The 24,458-nt window shown below is 40.7% G+C and overlaps 1 protein-coding gene across 1 annotated transcript in view; it reads left to right on the forward strand.

Annotated features, from left to right (window-relative positions):
• Positions 1-18,738: 18,738 nt before the first annotated feature.
• Positions 18,739-24,458, forward strand: part of LOC126926348 (uncharacterized) — a 34,614-nt gene continuing 28,894 nt past the window's right edge. Inside the window, exon 1 of the mRNA XM_050742660.1 lies at positions 18,739-21,096. Coding sequence (XP_050598617.1) covers positions 21,010-21,096 — 87 coding nt within the window. The 5' untranslated portion in view covers positions 18,739-21,009. The remainder of the gene's footprint in view (positions 21,097-24,458) is intronic.

Below are 24,458 nucleotides of genomic sequence, written 5' to 3' on the forward strand. Positions count from 1 at the left end.
CTTGTGCACGTTGCTTTTCTGCAGATTTCTTTACCGTCACGAACGCAACGCGTGAGAAGATAGTTATCCTTCAACTCGTACCGCGTAACGTTTGCAACACGCTGAAATACGAAAAGACAGAACGATAACAACCTGAAACCATAAACTTCCTTAATAATCTCGCAGCTTATCGTCATTAACTTGTTCTAAATCGTCTTATCGACAGCAACTTTCGCATATACTTTGGCTCGTACGAGCGTTATTACGAGGCGCATATTTCAGAAAAATTATTTACACAGAACGTCGATAACATACATACGTTTACGATAAATACACCTCCTAGTTGCCGTACGCGTGTTTTCAGATCGATTGAAAACTTCACCAATACATGACGGTAGCCGTCATGTCTCGTAACGCAGCATCAATAAAATTTCAAACAGTACAGAACGCGTGCAGAAAAATTTGTACGAGTCGTCGAGATACCTTCATGAGCCCCGCTGCACGTCCACGGTTGACTAATGGAAAAGAAGCGAACTCGCTGGTGGCAATTTGTCGAAAGCGACAAGATCCAGCATCAAGGCCATCGCGTGCCATTGCGTGTCGAGGACACGCAACAATACGTTCCCGTGCTGAATGAGACATCTCGAGCTTGAAATTAAGCGATCCACCGATTAATATCGTCTTATTAAACGATTTCGCGGCTCGTGTAAATTATCGCGGTAAGCACGGGTTTACGGCTGGAAGCCGACGAAGCCGGGACTTGTGGGAAAAAAGCAAAGAGGATAGCGGAGATTTTACCGGGCGATTCGAGTGTCACGCGCTCGCTCGCAGAACCGTCCTGTGGTAGCTGAAGGTTAAAATGTATGCGCGAAAGGATCAAAACGTAATAAAAATCGCCTGAAAAAATGTCGACCGATAAATCAACGGTGGCCGTCGTGCCGGCCGTACGTATGCATCCTCGTGTCTATACGAGTTTTATATGTGAACACGTACGCGCGCGATACGCGCGGTTCAACCTCGCAGGCAAATTTTCTTGTCGAACAACGTAACGTAACGAGAGGCCCTCGAGCACCTTTTCGGAAGAACAGGAGCGTACGAACCATGGTACTCGAGTTTCTGGATCATTCGATCGCGCGATCGATAGAGCTACACGTTCATGCTCGTTTAGCTTCGGTCCTCTTGACGTTATAATGGAAACGTTTGCGACGAAGAAGCTCGTAGCTTCTCTATATGTATCTGCACAGCTTGAAATTGAACGTGTAGAATAGTCATAGCAGCAATGTTACCAGGTTCGGTCAAATGACCGGTTTTAAAGTTTAATTTAAGATCGTACATTCGTTGCTATTTGTTTCGTTCGTCCAACTTTAGGTAAATTCTTATATTGTCCGATTAATCAGTTCCTCAACTTAATGGAAGAATTTACCTAAAGTTGGACGAACGAAAGAAGCGACAACGAAGCTACAATTTTACATTAAATTTTGAAATCGGTCATTTGTCCTGATTAAGTGGTAAGCTTAGTGTTGAATTAGGTGGCAAAGCGAACATACTTTAGAAATCGTCAAATTTTCTTAGACGAGCCTCCGTCTGGAAAAATATCTTAATAACAAGTCGTATTGTCTCCTTTTAGCTGTTCCATATTTGGGGATAAGTAAACGAAGGAATACGTGAAATAAAAATGAATGCTTCTGAAAGCTGCTATCATTTTATAATAGCCCGGAAGAGCAAAGAATCTGGTACTATATAGATCTTAAACGGGTTTCTAACGTATTTAGTTGATTTTAGTGCAGGTTTAAAACCACCGTCGAGACACAGAGGGTCAAAGTAATCAAAAGCAGCTCGTACTATATACGAACACTTTTATAGCGCTCTCTTTGCTCGACACTTTTATTTTCCACTATCTTTAGCGAGAAATATTTCACCGCGTATAATTGTACGGCGATTATAAGACTATTCAGGTTCCGCTAAAAACGTAAAAAGGAAACACCATCTCTTTTTCCCTTGAAGCGTAATGAAACGGTTGAAACGTTCTTAGATCCTTCAACAACGGCCAAGGCAAAGTCGTATGATTTTAACGATCCTTCCTCCTCTCTCTCTCTCTTTCTCTGAAGTAAATCGATTATGTGAGAAAACCAGTCAAGACACCATTCTTCGAAGGATCTACGTTAAGTGGAGATTCTTATACATCAGAGTTATGTCCGCGTAAATATGAAAAAGACCGACGAGGGTTCCTAGCGTACCAGTAATATCAATATCAAACATGACACAGCGTTTCTGATATTTATGCAACTGGAATTATAAACAATTCTTCTGCTGCCTTCGCCATACGTGCAAATCAGCGAAATGTACATACATGTGTAGGATCTAAAATATTCTCTACCAGTCAGTGTAAACATTCTGCTCGCAAAGTGTTTGCCGTTTACTCGCTGACAGACAAATTCTTGGAAAAAATTATCTTCCACCGTAACGATCGCGTATTGATAGACGCGTGCGTGTTTCGTCGCTAGATGAACAAATGATAATAATAATAAGGGAAAGAGTAATAATGATGAACCCGCAAGGGGTAGTTACCTGGTAAACTACACGGGCTTGGCAAACCCGCGGACCCTAGCTGCGTAACATGTTTCTCGAATTCCAAGATATTTCCAACAATTTTCAAACGTTGACGATCCTTCCTTCGACCTATACAAAAATTACGAAAATTCAGATTAGCCACGACGGCGAATAGAACGAAGTTTCGACTACACGTAATCGCGAACTCCTCCTTCATCGTCCTAGTCGATAATCGACAATAGCGCGAGATTTAACGCGTCTGATCGAGGCTCGTTAGATGGAAGCTTGCGAGAGACGCTTTATACGAGCCAAAAACATGGAAATGTAACGTAAAATCGTCCTGTTTCACTGTTACTTGCGAACGAAGGAAACTGATGGAATATACGAAAAAATAGCTGCAAGCAGTAGCTACAAAAGGCATTTCCACGTCGTCGTGTTTGCTACAGCAATTGCATACCGATCAACGAAATTCAGGTATATGAAATTTCCTACAGTTTAATATTTCATACGATTACAAGCGTTTGATAGCGTAAAAATGAGATGTGCATATAAAATGTGATAAAAACGCGCTTCATCGAAAACGAAGGCTACGTGGCTTAAGAAAACGTAGGCTTTTTCCATCCATCGTACGTTACAGCCCAATATATCCCACGTAATACGTTCCATTGATACTTATCAAGCTCGAATCAACATCCACCGACCAATAAGCTTTCTATACACGAACGAAAACCCTTTGGTACTCCGGAGGACCACGTGATCGGGACAAGAAAGCCCTTCTTGCGGTCAAGAACGGAATATATTAATCGCGACGGTCACCGAACCCTCCCTGGTTCGGACCGCGCAAGCAATTAGAAATTGAGTTATATTTCTTGCGCTTGCCGGTGAATAAATTTCATCGATCGTCGTGGACGGCGTTCGTCGTGCAAGAAATATATTAACCATGGTGAGTCGGTCGAGAGTCCTGCGATCGTCGGCGAATATTTCAGCCGGAAAGATAGGGGAGAAGGATCCGATACGGCCCTGCAAAAATCACCCACCCAGCGTATTCACCAACGCATTCCGCCACGTAGCCGGCTGCAAGGGGGTACCTACGGCCAAAGTACCGCAGTTATGCGTGCCTCTGCACCGGATAAAAGTTTGTTCGAATAATCAGCAACCAATGAAATTTCCTTTGTTATTCGTCGATTCGTTATTTTTCATCGAATTTATGTATATCGTATTCGTCGTAGGTTCGCTCGATGCTCTTTCGTCTTTCTTTAACATATTCCTTTTATCGATACGATGTAACATAAATGGATAGAATTTCGGAATTTTAGAATAGGTAAGGAAGATATTTGCGCTATCGTACGATTTATTCGCGTATAAAAATCATTGCCACGTTGAATATTTAGTATGGCGAAACGTCGAGCAGTCGAGCAGGAGCTTCAACTTTCTTGTCACTTTATCCTCATCTCTTCAACCTCGCCAGGAAAACGGTTTATTCCGTGGGAAACTGTACCTTCCAAGGGATTCGATCGAACGCACGATATTCTTCCGCAATCTCGTGGGAAATTGGCAAAAAAGAGGAGGACTAAGCTCAGGCGAAACGACCTGACTTTTGCATAACGCGATCCACGGCCATCTCGCAGAGTAGCTAACCAGCCAGCGGGTAAAACGAAAGACGGTTTGAACCTCTTTTTTCCCCCTGCTGCCCTTTTTGTTTCACTTGCCTTGGCTTTTATTTTACGAACAGAAATTTTTCAAATAAATCTCCGACCGCGGGGGGAAACGGTAGGGGATAAAAACCGCATAAAAACTGTTATTTACTGCAGAGGAGCGCATCAACGAGCGTCGATAATTCTCGCGTGGACCGAACTCTCGCCACGGCGAGAGATGATACGCGATGATAATGGCGCGTTGCACGGCGAAACGCGAAATCGAGCGGTGATCGCGAGCGCCCCAAAGGCGATCGTGGTCATTAACCGGGGACCATTTTGTGGAAAAGGTTGCTGCTCCAAAGGGGAAAATGTCCTACGAACGCCGAAAGCAATGTACGCTGTCTTATACCACCCGACCTAACTACCCTTTAATCCTTGCAGGCATAGTCTTCCTATTTCGTAACGCGTGTAACTCGTATTTTGTAATATTGCATACGCGTAAGCAGATTATGGATATTTTTACGAACGTACCTTGAAGAAGCAGAACTTGAATGGTAATTTCAAGTATTATGTATTACAAGATGTAGATATCTTGCGCGCTGTTTAAACATTTCATACGTTTTTGCATATTACTCGTGTTGTATAGATTTCTGCACGTTTAAATTATAGCCCATCGGATTTTTATTTATAAATTACATTTATCGCCTAGTTAGGGATAAAATAAATTACGTAAACATTCGTTGGTATATTTATATTTAACGCGCAATGGAGAGCAAGTAAAAATTGTATTTGCGAAAGGTAAACTAAGGTGGAATTCAAAAGTTGCGGAGAAAAAAGTATAAAGAGAGTTATTCCGTAATCTTGTAGCACGTAAACTGGTATTTTTCATCGGTGTTTTTAAATCGTCGTCAAGTGTTACTTCGAAGATATTGTAGAACAACGACGAGAACGGAAAAACTTTTGGTCTTTGTAGGCAAAATTGAAAGGAAATTAATTGAAAACGAATGCTCGGCAAACATGATTCACATAAATTATCATAAGAAACACGTCCAAAGTAGCTTGTAGCTAAATCGTTACAAAAAGTAACGACAGCTACCGATTTACTCAAAATAACCGGTCTTACAAGTTGATGTTCCAAAATGTCTGGCCAAACATTGGTACACCGATATCAAACCGATCATTGTAAATTATCCATCCGCCGGTATTACTTTAAAATTTATCTTTTAATTAGCCTAAACTCTTTCTGTCCAACGAGCAACGTGCAACATTTCTATATACAAGGTGTCTCTGTAGTCAGGTGGTACAAGCGGAATAGTAACTTTTCATGGAAAAATCGATAAAAAATATAGAACAAAGTTTTTGCGTTTAACGATCGGTACATCTTGTTCGTAAACGTTGATCGCAGACGAAACGAGGAATAAAAATCGAATGCAAGGAAAACGATCAATATGACGAATAGTCTGCGTTTACGAGGAACATGGAAAAATGCACAGAATGTCCAAAAATATACAAAACATTCGATCGAAGATCCACTTTTCTAAATTATATTCGTAAAGATAGAAGATTCGCGCGCGATTGTAGTGCAATGATGCGTTACAAAGTTTCCAATCAAATAATAATTTCGTACGTGTGAAAAGAAAATTGTTATTCTGCGTTTTCCGCTTATTTTTCCACGGAGAACCATCCCAATGGCAGAGACACTCTGTATAACGAAGGAACAATGGATATTTAGCGCGGAAGATTGAATTTGCATCGAGTTTCGGATGAAAAGGTTGCAGCACCGATAAAGATGTATGTCGATATCTTAAGATCTTAAAATAACGTTGCACCGTTGCACATGGTAGCGAGCCGAAGGAACGGCATTTAATACCGCGGATAAATCTCTGACACGCGAATAATCTTGCCAGCTCTGAACGTTCTGAATATTTACGATGCATTCTTGGTATTCGACGTTTGAACCCTTCACCGGAAGAAAGGATGAAGGATTCTTCGCGTTAATGCAATTATAGTAAAGAGTTGCAAGACCAGAAGTCCACGGTTTTCGAATACTCCGGATAAATCTTGCGAGTCTGATAAACAGGAGGAACAAGGAGGAGGAGGAGGAGGAGGAGGAGAAGGAAGAGGAGGAAGTTTTTCGTTTAAGAAGCATGCATCGCTAATGTTCAAAGAGATACGTTTATCGATGCGCGGATTTAAAAATGTTAATACCGATGCATGTACGAATCGGAATTGCAGATAAGATCAGATTATGTCATTGAGGCGAAGAGTGACTTTTAACGGGCTGGGTAAGTCGCGTATTAAATTAACAAGCGAGAAGGAGACCGAATTTTTTGGACGGGTGCTCTTTATGTTAACAGCGATCGGCGTGTTAAATATTTGCATATTGAATAGAATCGTACGATACGAAATAAAATGTACATTGTATATCGAGCATGAAACGGTTCATAAATTAAGAAACACGTACGGTTGGTCGTTCGTTCCTCGCGAGCTTAAATTGATCGCACCAACGTCATTAAGTGTTACATTTCGTCGTATAAAGTGTCAATCGTCGAAAACATTGGACGATTCGCGTGTATTTAATCTTAGGAAGATTTACGATAGAATTATTTACAATAGAAATATTCGATGCATCAACGCGTCGCTATTAGTCACGTCATAAATAGAATTTTCGTGTGTTCGCTGAAGATATTTTGCCTCGTGGACGTCGCGGAAATGTACGAACTTCGAAACGTCCAATTTCAAGTGAAATTTAGCACGTAAGAACTATACCAGAGTATGACAAGGAAGGCAAGATGTTCGTGGGAACGATCGCGAAGCTACTCGACGAATGGCAAGATATTACCGAAGAAGAGAAGATAAACAAATTCTACGATAATCAACCGGATAATAATATCAATTTCACGACGAACATGTCGATTTGCAAACGACCCAACGATAGCTCGTTGTTTCTCACTATCTCTCCGCTTTACGAATTCTATGTTCCGTTTCTTGTTTAACCAGTTAGCTGCTTCTGACGAGTATACTCGTCACGTACAAATGGCAATATTTAGCGTTACAACGAGCGCTGTCATTAATAAAATGAAAAAATACAACGGTCCTTTCGTTACAACTTAATTCCACGTTTTGACAACCACGCAATACTCTGCGTTTGACGAGTATGCTCTCTGTCGTCGCTTACTTTTTGCCACACATTTTAGGTACACGCTTTTCAAACAGGTCGCGACAGCTAACTGGTTAAATCTTCGAGTCGCTTTTCCCCCACGGTCCACTGTTACGAACCTCTGGATCGTCGACAAACAAGACAACACCACACAGAGAAAAGGGCCGATGCAACGCACAAACACGAACATGTTCAACTTGGAAAGCGAATAAATTGCGATCTTCGTCAATAATAAAACTGTCGAAACTTGCTACGTGACAAAGTACACCGGCAGCAACGGCCGAGCGGAAGAAAATGGCGGGACGGGACGAAGTTGCAAGGCAGGAAGCGACTTTTAATATTCTAGATAAATCTTCGACGCGCGAGAGCGAAAGCGAGATGAAGCAAGAGGTTGGCGAAGAAGAAAGGGGCCAGGTGTGTGCGTGTGCGTATGTGTGGTAGAGGCCCCACGAAATCGGGGCCCGCGGATAAAAACAGTAATTTATGATGCAATGCTCGGCGGCGATCGATAATTCTCGCGTTGCGAATGCAAGCAGACCGAAATACCGCGGCTTCCCTCTTCCAACGCCGCCCTCTACGCTCGCTACCAGCGTCCTTCTTTTCCTTCTGCTTTTATAGTTAATGATAATAATAATAATGACGATGACGGGGACCGAGGAAGACTCGAACAGGGCGGGCACGTACCGAGAAGTCGTTGGCAACAGCTCGAGCCACCGCACGCAAAAAGAATTCATTATGACGAGCACAATGGATATCTATGAGGAGGAGGCGACAGACAGAGGCAGAAATTTCATCCCGATGTGACGTTTAACAGGCAAGGGTATACAGGACCGATAAAGGTGTTATTTACGACGTCCCCCGTTCGAAAACTCATTGAATAATGGCGAATGCGTGTGTTCGCGCGACAGTTGCCTCGATTCGACGACTTTAAGAGACAAATCGAGATAGACGACGTACAGTCCGGGGGCAAAAAATAGGGTGGAACAGGTAGCGAGAATGGGGACGAAAGAAGTCGGCATTGTTAACTCGGTCTTTCGAGTCGCAGAACACTCTTGAAGAACACTTCGATCTTTGTACAATTGTTTGAATATTCGATCTGGTCTTGTGCAGTGTCTTTGAACTTTACCATAACTTCGTCTTTTTTATCCTGTTTTTCTTCTTTTGAAAGTTTAACAGAAAGAGCGTGAATGGTATTTGTTAAGGCAGTTAATCGGACTTTGAATCGGTTAGAACGTCGAGTATACTTAAATACACGTACGGTGTGTTACGTTATGAGAATGTTTTCTGCGATCTTATCGCACGACTTATTAACCGCAATAAACCTTGCCGTATTATTCAAGTTTTCGATTATGATTATGCGAAGTAGGACCGGTTCGCGTCACGTTGAATAATCGAGGCTCTACCGCACGTTGTGAATTTTATGTTCAACTTGGCCGAGTATTATTCGGCTATTTCGATCGCCGTAGATCTCCTCGTCGATCCGCTAGGAATTCTCCGTTTCGTCGTTCTGACGAATTTAAACCTCGTTTCTGACGTTAATTCGCTTCTCCGTATTATACAAGCGCAGATCTCCACGTTCGCGTTTATTCGATTTTGTAGGTTTAATGAGTTTAGACTCGGTCGCTGCGATTCGAGCAGACTATCACGGCAAATGTAAATTTACACGAGCTTAATGTTCGTAAATCTTATTTAACGAGTTGTTCAGGATGCTGGTGAAACGAAGATTCCAATTTAGGATATTAGATCGTCGAAAAAAGCGAAGCAAAGCATTGAAAAAAATTAAGAGCAGAGGGACGCCCTTTTATTACAAGTACGACAATATACGAAAATATAAATCTTTCGATGAGATTGCAACACGTGTTTGAATATTTATGGATGGTAGTGTGTATGTTGAATGTACACATGTAGTGAAGTTGTAAACCCACAGGCGGAGTTGAGAGTGCAGTATCGCAATAAATTCAAGGATGCGAGCGTGAAGGTGAAGTTTATGGCTACATTGTGGATTATAAAGAGGGAGAAGTTATTAATTGGTGAAGTATCTTTTTTTATCTTTGGCCAGCTACGCGTAATGGATAATAATTTTTTTAATAAATTAAAAGAAATTGAAGTTGATATATTAAAGAGACGTTGAAGTAAGCTTGTTGATTCTCTAATGAATTTGTGATTGTCGTCAATTTGTTTCTGTCGCGGATTACTCGTAATCTCGCGTTGATTAATCGTTTAACATATACGTATTACAATGTGAACGAGATTAATATACGTAAATTATATTCAGAAAGATCGGCAGAAATTTTCATGAAAAATTCGCGTTCTTTTATCCCCGCTGAGAATCTTTCGTCGGAACGCGTAGCTTTAATTTTCTTCCGCAAAAAAACCTTCGCGAATCCGCAAAACTATTTCGATACCTAAATATGCTAATCTTAACTTAAATATAGACTGCTGGCTCGTTTCTTTCCAATAGTAGAAAATTCCTAGAGAATTGTTATTCTCGTGGAACTGTTTTTACATCTAAATGTATATTTTCATCTTGCATTCTACGATCGTAGAGGCAATTTACAAAAAAGGCTCGAATTTCTGTAAAACTGTCTCGATGTTTGCTTCTGGCAGTTAAATTCCGAAGAAATTTCCTTAAAGATCGGAATTCCGATACAATTTTATATTTTTCTCCGTACGAAAGCTTCAATCTCTATCTAAAATTCATTTAACGTTCAAAGTTTACCGCTCGTTTCCATTAATCTTCGCTCAGGTTCGTACGATTTCAATCGGATCGTACGGATAAGCGACAAGAAGATCTCTACGTCTTTTTCTTTTCTCTCGAGCGAAACAAAAGTACGGAACGTATGACTTATCTTTAAACATACTCGCTTCAAGAGATACAAATGTTCCTGTCTTTCCTCTGCTCGCTTAATGAAGAGCCGAGATATCGTTATATCGAACAGCTGGCAGAAAATTCATTTGCCAGTGACGACGCAAGAAAAGACCCATGCAGGACGTAAAAATTTATTATTCGTCGGACCTACGTGAGGGTCATTTATACGAAGTGTATGATTTATCGATGTGTTTCGATGCGTTCTGAATGAACATCCGATACGCTGAACGACTTTTTGGCCTCTATCCAAAGGGACGGGCGAGAGCCCGTGATTTGTGTGGCCATTTCGTGATTTTAATGCAGAATTCTCGATTAATTTCTTTCTGTTCAAACATCCAGCCGGAAAAAACCAACCAGCCACGTACGAGCTTCTTTTTTAACGTTACACATGTATCGCCGTGAACGAAGATCTACCTCCGAGTTACCCGAACTAATGTTCTTCGACAATTTCATTCTGTGTCTCGGTTTATGTCCCACCAGCCGCGACAGTTGATAAATTTTCTAAAATACTTTGCTCTTTTAAAGTATAAAATTATTACGTAATTATAAATATACGTACAAGTAATCGGAATAATATTAAATGTGGCATATGGAGAAAAACTCTAGTTTACTGGGAAATTAACAAAGTTAGAAGATCTTGTTAAAAGTTTCTTGGTACGAAGCGAGAAAGTTTTAGAAACCGACTTTATCCCTTTGAGATAGCACTCGACGAGGTAAGCGCGAATCGCGTAAGCTGCAGGTTAGTCGCAAACAAGTATAATAGATAGAATTGCGCGATGCGTAGAGAAATTGCACATCAAAGAAGCTATAGTTCCGGTTGGCGCGGCTTGTTCGAGCTTTATTATCCAGCCGCGGCACTCTTAAGCCTTTAATTGGCAAGAAAGGAAAATTACAATGTACAGACGGGGTTGGCCCGAATGGCGATCGCGATCGACTATAAACGACGTGGCGAGTCCACCGCGAGATCTTCGGCCCAGAAGCTACGAATCCAACGAGAGGTAAAACAAAACATTCCTTACGTTCTATGTAATAAATACCGTGACGCGAATATTCTTTGCGTAGGTGGAGACAAACAGCAGGTTTCAAGATCATCTCCGTCTTTGCAAATAAGTATAAAACAAATAGAGATTAGAGTTAGATCAGAGGTTTCGAGTTAGGGTCAGGTAAAGATCAGGTAGACGATTGAACTCCGAATGCTACGTTGCATGATCTCGACGTTCGTTGTGTCTTGTTTTATGTAGCAATATGGAAAATAAAATGGGTTTGAGCTCACGGGATCGTTCACGGCATTGTATATTTGAAAAATGTTCGTCCACCTCTGGAGCTGCTAGGTCTCGTATATGAGCTACGCTTCTTCATTTTTTCGATGGAATGCTGTACCTTTCTTCTTCTTTTTCTTTTCTCCTTTCCTTTTTTTTTATCGCCGTGTGCTGTACACGATATAGATTCGAAACGATTCTAAGTGTTTCGGATCCCATCGCTAGTTACAAGCTAAATAACAACGAAATACTTGGGACCGGTGGATCCGTAGGGAACAAAAGTGGCCAGCGGGCATTATGACGGGAAAAACGGTGAGAATGCCAGCCGGAATTTAAGCGGCGCGTTCCGCCGTACCGAGAGTCGGCACGCTTAGAACTTAGTAAATAAACGAGAAACACGCTGTATATAATTGGAAAGGAAGACGGAAAGAGCGGGTTGACGCGCGTAAGAACGCGAGCCGGACGTGGATGCGTGGATAGGGGCCGATAGAAAAACGAGGAACGCGTAAAGAGGGGAAAAATGAGCGCCGGATAAAAAGGATCTCGCGGCGAAACGGAGACGAGCGAGGCGGTAATTACGCCGTGTTGGATCCCTTTGACCATCTTCTCTCACTCTCTCTCGCTTTATAGCAAGATGAAACAGAAGCAAATTAAATATCGACGATGGCGGAAAGGGGTGGAAGATCCGCGCGGAATGCCACGCGTTTTCGCGGTCGATAATTCCGTGTCTCATCGACGTTTAAAATTGCTGTCTTCTTGTCCTCGGAACTGGTAAATTGCGTGATCGGATTTCTTGTTGGTACAGAGATAGGTTGTTTCCAATAGAGAAGTATTTCCCTTTCGATTCGCGGGCATTTTATATAGTCGCGTTATGGGCCATTATCCGGTGACATTTCCGTCGAATCCGAAGTTGTAACGTTAGCAAAATATTTTCTACCCGATTTACGGGCAATTATTTCGTGGCGTTAATTTCCGAACGTTATCGAAATCTCGGTTGCTTCATATTTCTCTATACGTTCGAACAATTTTCAACTTTACGAGCTGCTAAGTTTCGCTTAGCAACCGTCTTTTCTCGATACACCGTAATTCTTCGATTCTATCTTCGCGAAACGCGATTCAACGAAGTAATTAGACCCTGGGTGTATCAAGCTCGTTATCGCGAATCCTTTTAAGATGTAGCAATAATTATTTCCTAACGACGACACGTACATGCGTCATCAACTCGGCGGACTTCCTTTTTCGTACCTTCTTCCTTCCTAGTGTGCTTTCTCGGTCCTTTCTGTCTTTTTTTTCTCTACAACGCGATACGAACGCGACTAATAGCAAGGAGCGACCACTATGAATTTATGTAGAGGAGTCGTTCCTCGTCGTACCGTTAAGCTTGGGTTGAAGGTAAGATAAGAGGGGAATTTGGTGGAGAATCTCCCCGCGTGAGATTGCAACAAATCATTGGCTGCATGTATACGCTTTGTTCGATATGCGACGAATGATAAATGTTGTCTAGGTATTTGCAACAGCGTCAAAGAGGAGCGTCTTTGTTGCGCTTGATGCCAGTAAGTCGAAGTCGGTTGGTTTAGTCGATTGATATTTTCCATGTCTATGATGATTGATAAATAATATATATATTTGTTTATTTGATATACGTGTTGCTGTATCTTGTTACACTGTATCAAGTAGTGTGCGTGATACGTATATAGATGCATATAAAGACAATAAACATATATAAAGAAGTTCGTAATAGATAAAAAGTAAATCCGAACGATTTGTAACTGTTCACGCGAGAGTTATATCTACGATATCGATCGATCACTATTTTTAAAGATACAAGTTCTGTCTAAAAATGTTAACAAAATTCAACTTGGAAAATTATCTTGAAATGCAATGGAAATTTGTCAAGGAAAGATAAAGATTCCCTTCATGGTACGTGAGAAAGTTCTTTTCGTCTGCTGTTCAAAGACAAACATAAATACGGCACAATGTATTTTTCATGACTTAGAACTATACACGAGATATAGTAAAAAAAAAAAAAAAAAAAACAAATATACAAAGTAATAATCCCATAAATTTAGAAAACACGAAAGTAAAATGTAGAACGAACGATATGTAAGTAAATAAGAAAGTAAGTAAATACAAGTACGATGAGTAACGACGCCGAAAACAGCATCTTCGCTTTCAAATAGCGTAACATTACGTTCCGTAACGTTATGGTCGTAACAACATGCATCACGGTATACCGTGTTCGCGTAATCCCCCATTCAGTATCGAAAGCGCGAGTCTACTAATGGCGTTGCGACTTTTCTATATCTTTTTATACTGGCTATAGGCGTGCATCGTACGCGCAACGCGTAATATATGGAAAAGAAATTTCGCAACGTTAGAAATCGAAGGTTACGCGACCAAGGTCTGGGAAACACCGCCACTCGAGGAACACGTTAACGCGCGCGTGACGCCTACGAGGATAACGTCTAATGTAATGTATACAGTAACATGCGAAAGACACGAACCATTTACGATAGTGATTTCATAATGGAGATTAATGATATTTTTGGAAATATTTCCATCTGATGTCGCGTGTAACATGAAGTAATAAGTTCAACCACTTTTCCTTAACCAGTTACCTGTCTTTGACGAGTATACTCGTCACGAACAAGTGGCAATATTTAGCGTTACGACGAGCTCTGTCGATAATAAAATTAAACAATACAACAGTCGTTTCGTTGCAATTTAATTATACATCATAACAGCCACGTATACTTTCTGTATACTTTTGCTACACATTTTAGGTACACGCTTTTCAAAGCTTTCAATCAGGTAACTGGTTAGAAAAGTATGTCAAGCGTTAATATTTTCACGTAGAAACATCTGTCTAAAAACAGGGAGTGATTGATTCGTCGCTTATAAATGTAGAAATTATTATAATAAATATATAAATCTCTTTATAAATTCAGATAGACGATTCCTCAGGAGATACACATCAAGTGTTATTTTCTTCGCGTAAAATCTACCTAACTAAAGAGTAATTCGTTTATCCAGCTTTCGAGCGTTATTATATTCGAATAACGAAGAGAAGGTTACAGAAAAATCACAAGACAGTGTCTTCTCGATTAATAACAAAGAATTATTATATTCGAATAACGAAGAGAAGGTTACAGAAAAATCACAAGACAGTCTTCTCGATTAATAACAAAGAATTACAATATTCGAATAACGAAGAGAAGGTTACAGGAAAATCACAAGACAGTGTCTTCTCGATTAATAACAAAGAATTATTATATTCGAATAACGAAGAGAAGGTTACAGAAAAATCACAAGACAGTGTCTTCTCGATTAATAACAAAGAATTATTATATTCGAATAACGAAGAGAAGGTTACAGAAAAATCACAATACAGTGTCTTCTCGATTAATAACAAAGAATTATTATATTCGAATAACGAAGAGAAGGTTACAGGAAAATCACAAGACAGTGTCTTCTCGATTAATAACAAAGAATCTTCTTAAACGCTTCTAAAATGTAGCAAAACGGATTTAACACAGTACCAAAGGACCTTCGTGTTCGTTCGTAGAAAAAAATATTTCCATTCGACAAATCCTTAATCGATACTGTTCGATACAAGATGATACAACGTGAGATCTGCGACGTAACGAGTCAAAGAAATAAATAAAGCCAGAAACAAGCAAAAGATAGATCACCTTGGTCCGGATGCGAGTTGAGTCACGGACTTGCAGTCGATCGGCGAACGAGGTCTATGCAGATCTGCTGTAAAAAGCTCGACGATCTCCTCGGTAACGATGTTAATTGCCGTGTACACGTAAACTTTCTAAACGTAGCACGCACCGATATCGAAGAACGCGCGAGTACACGCCTTCCTCTCTGTGAGAAAATCAACTGATGAATCAGGTACTGATTCGAACATCAACTTTGTTATTCTTACGATTACATTCCTGGATAAGAAGATAAAAGCGCGGACAATGCCAAACGGAAGTAGATGTTAAGACACTTGTTATTATATAGTTGCATTTACTCACTGGAAAGTAAGATACATCGAGTTTGATATTTTTGCGGATTTTTGTGTATTTATAGAAAATTGGAAAGCGCAAAATTGTGCAGAATGCATATAAAGTAAAACAACGTTCTACCCAGGTCTTTTTAGGACTCTTTTTAGGAATTTAGGTATTTTCTTAATTACATTGTCGAATGTATAAATTTGCATAAAAATACGCAGTCCATCGATGATTCTCAGTAGGGTTCAGTTTTAAGATATTGGCGCTTAGCTACGAAGGATCCAGCGGAAAGCTAAGCTACGTTATAACGTAGCAGGCTAAGTTCAAAAATATTTGCTTCGACTTCAATTTGCACAGCTGCTTCTCAGTTACCAAATGACAGCACTGTGTATTAATGGTAGACATACCCATACACTTGATAAATCATAGCAAATTCGTCTTACGATATCCACGTAAATATTCTTGCAAAGATAATGGAAGAAATTCGAAGAAAAACCACGAAATATAGCGAGCACCACGTTTCGGATATTTCATACTTTTTCTCTACGCGTGTCTCCGCTGTCAAGCTTGCCGTGAAAATATAATATGATAAAATCCAGAGTCTATCGTAGGATCGATAATTAAGATCAATAACTTATCAGTAAGCAACAACGTTTCTGCAATTGCGTGCATATTCCATCGGAATACAATAAAAATATGACGGGAACGATACACGGTTACGCAATTTAACGCTAAATCTTTTTAACGGTGCGGTAATGACCGTTCGGCCGAAAATTCCTGCCAATAAATCGTTGTTCGACGGTCTGATTTATTACGTAGACCACGGCAGAAAAGCGACAAAGTATGAACGATTTGACAGTGATTATACGTGTACGTTGATTGCGCTTGGCTGTCGAGATCGATTCGATCGGCCAGATCTCTTCCAGCTATAGGGACAAATGTGCTTTAATTATCGTAATAGCGGATCACCGACGTTACCATCTTGCCAATTTCGATTAAATCACGCAATAGCGACCACTGTGCTGCGTACCGTGCGTGTAACGTGATCGTGTAATCAATTAAAATAAACGTCGGTGCAAACATTGAATAATAATCGTAAGCCAATATCGCGATGGTTGCCGTGTAATAAAGCGAATGGTTCGGAGACACGAGAAACGGAAATGGCTGGCGTAATGAAAATTAATTACGACCGATCGTTAAAGCGCATCGGCGAGTTCGTATCTCTTGGCGATATTGATTGAAAGAATAAGAAGGCTGAAAAACGAGATCGTGTCGTTTTTCAAGAGGAAACCGTTATAGAAAATTCTGTCGTTCGTTTATCTTCCGATATGTACAATCTACGTATGTAATAGACGCCGTATCTCGACGAATAGGATTCACGATAATTACCCGTAGATTCCGGTCGTGTTTAGGAACCAGGTCGACAAAGCAGGTGTACGCAGTCGGATTTGAAAGCCGGCATTACAGCCTTTGGCAAAAGTTTTCGTATAACCACGATGCAGAATCTACGCTCTACCATTTATAGGAAACTGTAACGCTTTCAAAGAATAGATTTGCATATTGACTCGATGTCGTTGGTCGAAGGTGAAAGTACTTCGATCGAGGTTCACCCAAAAACTTGGATACGATGAAATTATTATAATAAGTAGAAACGCGGATTTTTACGTACTTACGATGCTAGTTATAATACTCGGTAGATAAACGATTCTCTACAAAGGTTTTATATATTTTTCATTATATCAGAAGAATGTAAATTTGCAGAAACATATATAGTTAAATAACTAATAATCGTAATTGTTATATTTTCCATGGACTTTGATAATTCTCATTGGAAGAAACATTCCGCAAAGGTGTCGTCTTCTGTTGGCTTCCGTTCGTCTCCTTTTATTTTAGAAAAAACAATATATCAAAATATTTTCGCTAATATTATTCCTTACGAGTTATACATTAAATTATTTTATTACATTATTTATATACGTTACATTATTTATTATTCTCTTCCTCTGTCACGCAGATATAATACGACTCGACGTCTTTGAGAGTGGTAAAAAGCAACGACCACGAAAAGACAAAGGTGACGAGCTTTTATTTTAAAAATTGCAAAGATCGTTCCCATTCGCACGTTACAGCCCGTAACTGGAATAGCTGGAGAAATTCGCAGCAAAAAAACTGATAGTAAAACAATTACAATAATTTTACATATAATGACTCCTGTATTGTGCTGATTCCTTGTAAAATTATTCTGCGAATTCCATGCTCACAATACATACTTAAATTCCACTCCCACCGTACCCGTACCCTCGATGTCCAGCGTGAGAAATTTCGCGGGTGGAAATTTTTTTACCGTTATCGATGCAGCGATATTACATAGGCGAGACGACGATGGGTTTCATTAAGGGTCGTGCAACAGCAGTATCATTAACTTCTCTTACGAATAGCGTTACTCGTCGTGAATAATACGAGTACCGTCGCAGACAACTGTAGAGACCGCATAGTAACCTACTGTTTCGATCAGTGTTGAATACAATGAACACGGCCCTGCACCCCTGCTATACTGTTACTGTATTCTTTTCAAGTTTGTTAATCAAGCATCAGTGCCGGTTATTATCGTGCCGCGTAATCTACGGATACCTCGGTCCATTATATGTATATACGTGCAACGGTCTGATATAAAACGATAATTGCAGTTATGCAGCGTAGGCTGCAACGTTAACGCACGATGCAGTTAGAGGAATCGGGATTGCCAGTTGAAAATGCGAGATAAGAAATTTAAGATTGTCGTTGCGCTTAACGCGACGAGGTCGAGAGCATATTTGTGAGAAAATTGCAAGATCGTCTTGTAATTGATAGATTGTCTCGGTGGCTTGACAAAATTTCACGAGTGAATCGTAATATCGGCAGATAAGAATGTTTGGATGATTAATGGTTTCGCAACTAAGGAATTTGTCATCAGTTGATATTGACAAAATCCGCATTTCCTTAGTTGCCAACGCAAAAAATTCCATATTTTCATGAACTTTGCCAAATGGATGATAAATTTGTTTCTAAACAGATATTCCTCTCGTGTAGCAAATGCTCGACGAGTATACTCGACGTATTACGAATCTTTACGTATCTTCGTACGTCTTTACTTATTTTATGTACATTTTAATGGTTTCGCAACTAAGGAATATGAATTAGTCGGTATTGACAAAAACTGCATTCGCTTATTTGCCATCCTGTGCGGCGCACCGACTTATTTGCTATACCAAAAAATTCTTATTTTCATTAAGTTTGCCAAATGGATGATAAATTGGTTCCTAAACAGATATTCCTCTCGTGTAGCAAATGCTCGACGAGTATGCTCGACGAGTATACTCGGCGTATTACGAATCCTTACGTATCTTCCTACGTCTTTATGTATTTTATGTACATTTTAAGCTCGTAGTATTGGTAATTTGTACTTTGCGACGAGTAAAATTTCGCTAAGGATTTTAGTCCAATTATACCGAAGGGTAAAACAAACTCGTGAGACGATCGTTGAAGCGCAAAAATCGCGATAACGGTAACAGAATGGTAAAAATAAGAGGAGCGCCACACCTACGTCGAAAAATGAGAAATTCCCTCGGAAAGCTTGTCGCTGGTCCGATGCTTCAGGCTGAAAAAAGACTGAACGCTGAGAGGATTTCGACGGCCGAAAGGCAACGCCTCGTGCGCGCATCGAAATCACTTCGTCCGTACTACGCCTGACCTCGTATCGAAATCTCCGCGCGAGCGCTAAACGCGAGTCGCGGACGTCGGGACGCCATTTTCTCATTACACGAGCAGCGTCAAGGTAAACGTAGTCGCAAAGTCTGTGGGACTCATTTCGCGAATAATGGGTCGATTTCGATGGCGACGCAAAGAAATCGGAACAAATTGGCGCGGCGACCGTGAGGCACGAACCCTGGCTGCCCGAAGCACAACGAAGACCGAGAGGAATACGGAGAAGAAAAAGAAACGGAAATTTACGTTTCGCTTGAGAAGAGAAAAAAGAAAGAAATCTGCCTTTTGCTTAACCCAGCGCTACTACGGTCCTCGAATCTTTATATTTCCATCTTACCGTTCATTTTGGCAGAGGAAAGGATCGGTGCGTCTTAAGAAAATGTTCAATACGAAATAACCGAAGCGAGAAATCAGACGTACCGGTGAGACTCGCTTCGTGTTTCGTCCAGACTGAAGAGAGGTTTTAACGTTGGAAAAATATAATTGGGTGTGGAGTGTGACGTGAAAGAACGCGGTGGAATGAAGAAGAACGAAGAAATCCACCTTTCGCCTAAGAAGAGGAGTAAGAAGAGAAAGAGAGAGGCAGAGAAAGAAGCGAAACAGCGACGAAAATTAAAGGAAGAAAAGTAGCGTCCGGCTCGGTTCCCACGAGGTGGAGGACCCGCCAAAAAGTAAGGTAGCGTGAAGCGTTGCCTAGCCGACAAAGCTAACTCGCTCGACTTTAAGAAGAACTCGGATGAACGGCGTACAGTGCCTGTTAGCCGAACGGGAAGGATGAAGATGAAGAACGGCGGTGCGTGAAGATCTCCTGCTGTCAGTCGGTGGTCAACCGTCTCGGAGAAAGGACGTGCGGTGCCGCGTGCTTTCTGCCTCGTCTCGATCTTCTCTCGTCGAACTACGATATACGTTTTCTTCGAAACCTGTCGTTCAACGATCTGCCCACCTTCGCTAAAATACTCGCTCCTTATAAATTACAAAAAAGAGAGACGAGCAAAAGGGACATCGGTTAAACGATCGCGAATGAATTTGTCGTTGAAAACGTCGAACCGAACGCGGTGCTTGGATAAACCGCGTGATCGAAATTTAGAGTTTCTTTGTTTCTTGGTAAAGACGTTGGATTAACGGTTAATCGTCGGACATAGGAAGGAGTTTATCGTGCGAGAAGTCACAGAGAAAGTGATTAGAGGCAATCGTAAGCGATCGAAAACGATCGATGTTGATTGTAAGCGATTCTGGTGATCGGTATCGAAGCTGAGATTCTGCGTTTCAAACGGAGTGAAAAATGGGACCGGCGTGGTTCGAAAGCATTTAAAACAGGTCTGAAAAATGAACTGGTTTTTTATGGGTCGACCCATTAAAAGGTAGACAGAGCGAGAGGAGAAAAAATACGTTGGTCGCGTATGAATATATCGGCAACTGTGCTTAACGGGACTGTTCAGGACTGTGAAAAAAAAAAATTGTGCTACAACCGTGACCTTGAATACCACGGGCATCGCGAACATATCGTTGGCCTATGCGTGTCTACGCGCGCGAATCTCCAGCTCGAGCGGAGGCGTATAACACTCGCGTTTCCCTCGAATAAATTTCCGCCTCTGTTTTCTTCAACAATCGGTAGTAATCGTTCACGGACGACTGCAGAAGAAAAGGAACTGTGTCCAACAATGAACACGTCTGGAAACGTTTGAGACGACGGTGACGACGACGACGACGACGACGCGATCCCATTGTCCGTGGAAGTTGGACGTGAGTGGAAAAAGAGTAGCAAGAAACTGGTGCTGGAAGAGAAACGAAGAGGAATCGATGAAAGATGGCCTCTATGTGTGGCAGCAGCAGCAAAAGTTACCCGGCGATTAACACCGGCAGCTACTACAGACCAGCAGCTTATCCTTATCAGGTGAGTGATACCAGCGTTGTACCGCGAAGTGGATCGAGTGGGAAATGGGGAAAAGGAAGACGTAAAATGGGAAAGATCGAGTCGTGTAAAATTGCAAGCATTTGCGTGAAATCGGAGGTCAGGATCAAATATAAAATAAAGGCGAAATGTTTACGTAAAGTATAATACTAGTAGTTAGGTTCTGTGGGAGTATTCAGGATAGAAAGAATTTGTATGGAATCTGTGGCGAATTAAATATTATACGAAACAGAGGAAATCGAAATTTGCGCGTATCATAACGTCGTATTAAAATGGTAAACCATCGTAATGCTTTTGGATTTAGCCATTTCTGGTTTATAAATACTTCTATAAATATTTGGATTCCAGTATTTTTGTCTCTTACGGAGGACTCTCGGAAAATATCATCTGTCAGCATAGTATCATTTAGGTAGTTTCACACTTACGATTAGTTAAGTATCGGTGACTGTTTCGGCGATCCATACAGTGAAATTTATTTTTCTTCCGGTAGTTCGCACCAGGTACATCAGACGAGACACGAGAGGAATTAAGCTACGAAAATTTGAAGGCGAGGTGCGATCGAATTCAAAATTGTCACGAGTGAAGTGGTTAAAAAGTTGCGTAAAAAGAAGGGAAAATTCTAAATGCAAATGATCCGAGAGTAGACAAATTTACAAAACGAGGAGAAACATTGACGAATTAAAGACTACGAAGTATCAACAGACTAATTTCAATTTCGACGTACGAAGTATCCATAAAAAATGTCGAGATCTATTTAGAAAAATAACGTGGTAGAAAAATTCGAAGTTGGAGAAATAGAAGAGATCGAATGAAATTCTTCTATGAGAAACGTACGAAAAAACATTATCACAATGGTTAGGCCCGTCTCCGGATATTCGGATGCTTACACTTCGAAACTCCGTTATGATCCGTACCGGAAATCATTCTGACGTGCATCGCGGCGAACGCATTAAGTTTACGAAGGAGGAGTGTGACTGCATTTATTAAAAGAAAACCCGTTTCACAGGCAGCGCGCGCAGCGCAAGTAAAATTCGATGAATAATGCAATGCATAATCGATTGTTCAGGCATTTTAGATCATTAGTTTTTGAGCAGTTACGAAGGGAAAATCCAAACGTTTAAATACGATGGTCTTATACTAACTTGTACCAGGAATTTAGGATCGCAGTGTACACGGATAAATAAATTCATTAGAATCTAATATACGTATCGTGTACAACTATTCGTTCCAATGCACATTACGTAAACACGTACATAAACATACTAATCGTTATAAATATTCCACGAACAACGCGATAATAAAAATGGAAATGCCATTGAAAAACGTAATTCATAAAGAAACAACAGAAAAATATTTTATCGAATATCGATAATTATTATCGCTTCACGAGTGTACGTAACTCGATGATACGTAACTATCGTCGTTCGTGTTTGCTGTTAATGCAAAAAGGTTTCTCGTACTTGGCTTTGACGTTATCAGAAATAGGAAACGAACCGATACATTTGAAATGATTCGGTTTATTCCTCTACGTAAACAGTAAGAACATGAGCGGTGTTGGCGTCAATTTCGAAGCGACAGTGTACGAAACAGACAGGAATACCGATTGACACTAAAAGTGAGGAATAACGGGGCAAAAACAGTTCTCGCTCGAGTTCCATGGAACTCGTTAAAGATTTCTCGATGCCTGTCTGTTCCGTTCCACTGTTTCCCGTTATTAGCCGACGAAGCGAACAAAAACTGTTCGCGACGAAGGGGAGCAACGAAAGTGAGAAAAAGGAAGGAAACTTTAGAGGAAAGATAAGATTAGGAGCCGATAACGGACCTAACGAGAAGGAACGCTTTCAGTGTCAATCGCACGCCTCGACTAACGTGTATGAAGAAAAAAACGAAGAAAAAAGAAAACAAAGAACAATGTGTAACCACAGGCTGCACTGTGAACTTTTGACGTGTAAAATCTGAAAATAAGGGCGGTATTTGTGTGCGATAATTACGGTTGAAATTGTTACTAAATTACACTGTAATTTCCGTGGAAACGTGTAGCAGGTACCGCCGCTTCCAACGCAGCGAACATAATTATTTCTCGGAGTATTGAAAACGTTGCGCGTGTAAAGTGCGAATTTCATTGTTTTTGAGGAACGTTACTTGCAAGCTTTAAGCGCTGTGACACCATTGTCGCTGTGTCGCGCGTCGATTTTTATTTGGAAATTATGAGGAGGGAACGTGGCACATCCATTTCTGTTTGTCTTTATTAGCTACATCTTCGCGGTACCACATTTCTTTTTGCATTCCTTGGCTTTCACGAAGCTTCGTCACGTGCGAAATGTTCGTCCAAATATTTTGAAATTGGCTCGCGCGCAGCTTCGCTTTCAAATGTACTCTTTGTCTTCGTTGGGACGATTATTCGTCCTCTTCGTTGGTAATTTTCATTCGAAGTAAGGAGCGTCGAAATCGATAGCGTTTAACCGAAAATATCACAAAGTCATTTTCATTCGGTGCTTTAAGCCACCGATTATTTTTATCGGAATAATTAATCGCCTTCTTTAGTCGTAATTTTCGTTTCAAGTAAGAGATGTCCAAGTCAATGGCATTTAACCAAAAAAACGTCAAAGTCATCATTTTCATTCACGTTTTAAGCCACGAATTATTGTAATTGAAATGATTATCCGTCTTCTTTATTCGTGATTTTCATTTTAAATAAGAGGTGTCCAAGTCAATGGCATTTAACCAAAAGAAAGATCTGAAAATCATTTTCATTCGTTGCTTTAAACCGCCGATTACTTTTATTGGATTAATTAATCGTCTTCTTTATTCGTAATCATCGTCTTAAATAAAATGTGTCCAAGTCGATACAACATTTAACCGAAAGGATCTGAAAATCACTTTCATTCGCCGCTTTAAACCACCGATTACTTTTATTGGATTAATTAATCGTCTTCTTTATTCGTAATCATCGTTTTAAATAAAATGTGTCCAAGTCGATACAACATTTAACCGAAAGGATCTGCAAATCATTTTTTCATTCGGTACTTTAAACCACACACACACACACACACCTTAAGAAACTTTAACAGCAGCGACATTGAAACCTCCACAAACATCAACCGGACGAAACCTTCGAGTCCTTGTCAAACAATTCTCGCGCGAACAGCCTTTTTATATTTTCAACGATCTCAGAAAATAATTACACGGTACACACGGTGGCTAAGGTCTGTTCTCAGAGGAAGCTATCCGTCCCCACGGAGGACGCGTCCAAATTATACAATCGAGCATTGTCCTGTTACGCGTTGCAGCCGCCTCCTGACTCGAAATTCCACCATCTTGGTGGTCCGACGAACAAGATCCGC

This window comes from Bombus affinis, chromosome 2 (assembly GCF_024516045.1).
Source record: "Bombus affinis isolate iyBomAffi1 chromosome 2, iyBomAffi1.2, whole genome shotgun sequence".
NCBI lineage: Eukaryota > Metazoa > Arthropoda > Insecta > Hymenoptera > Apidae > Bombus > Bombus affinis.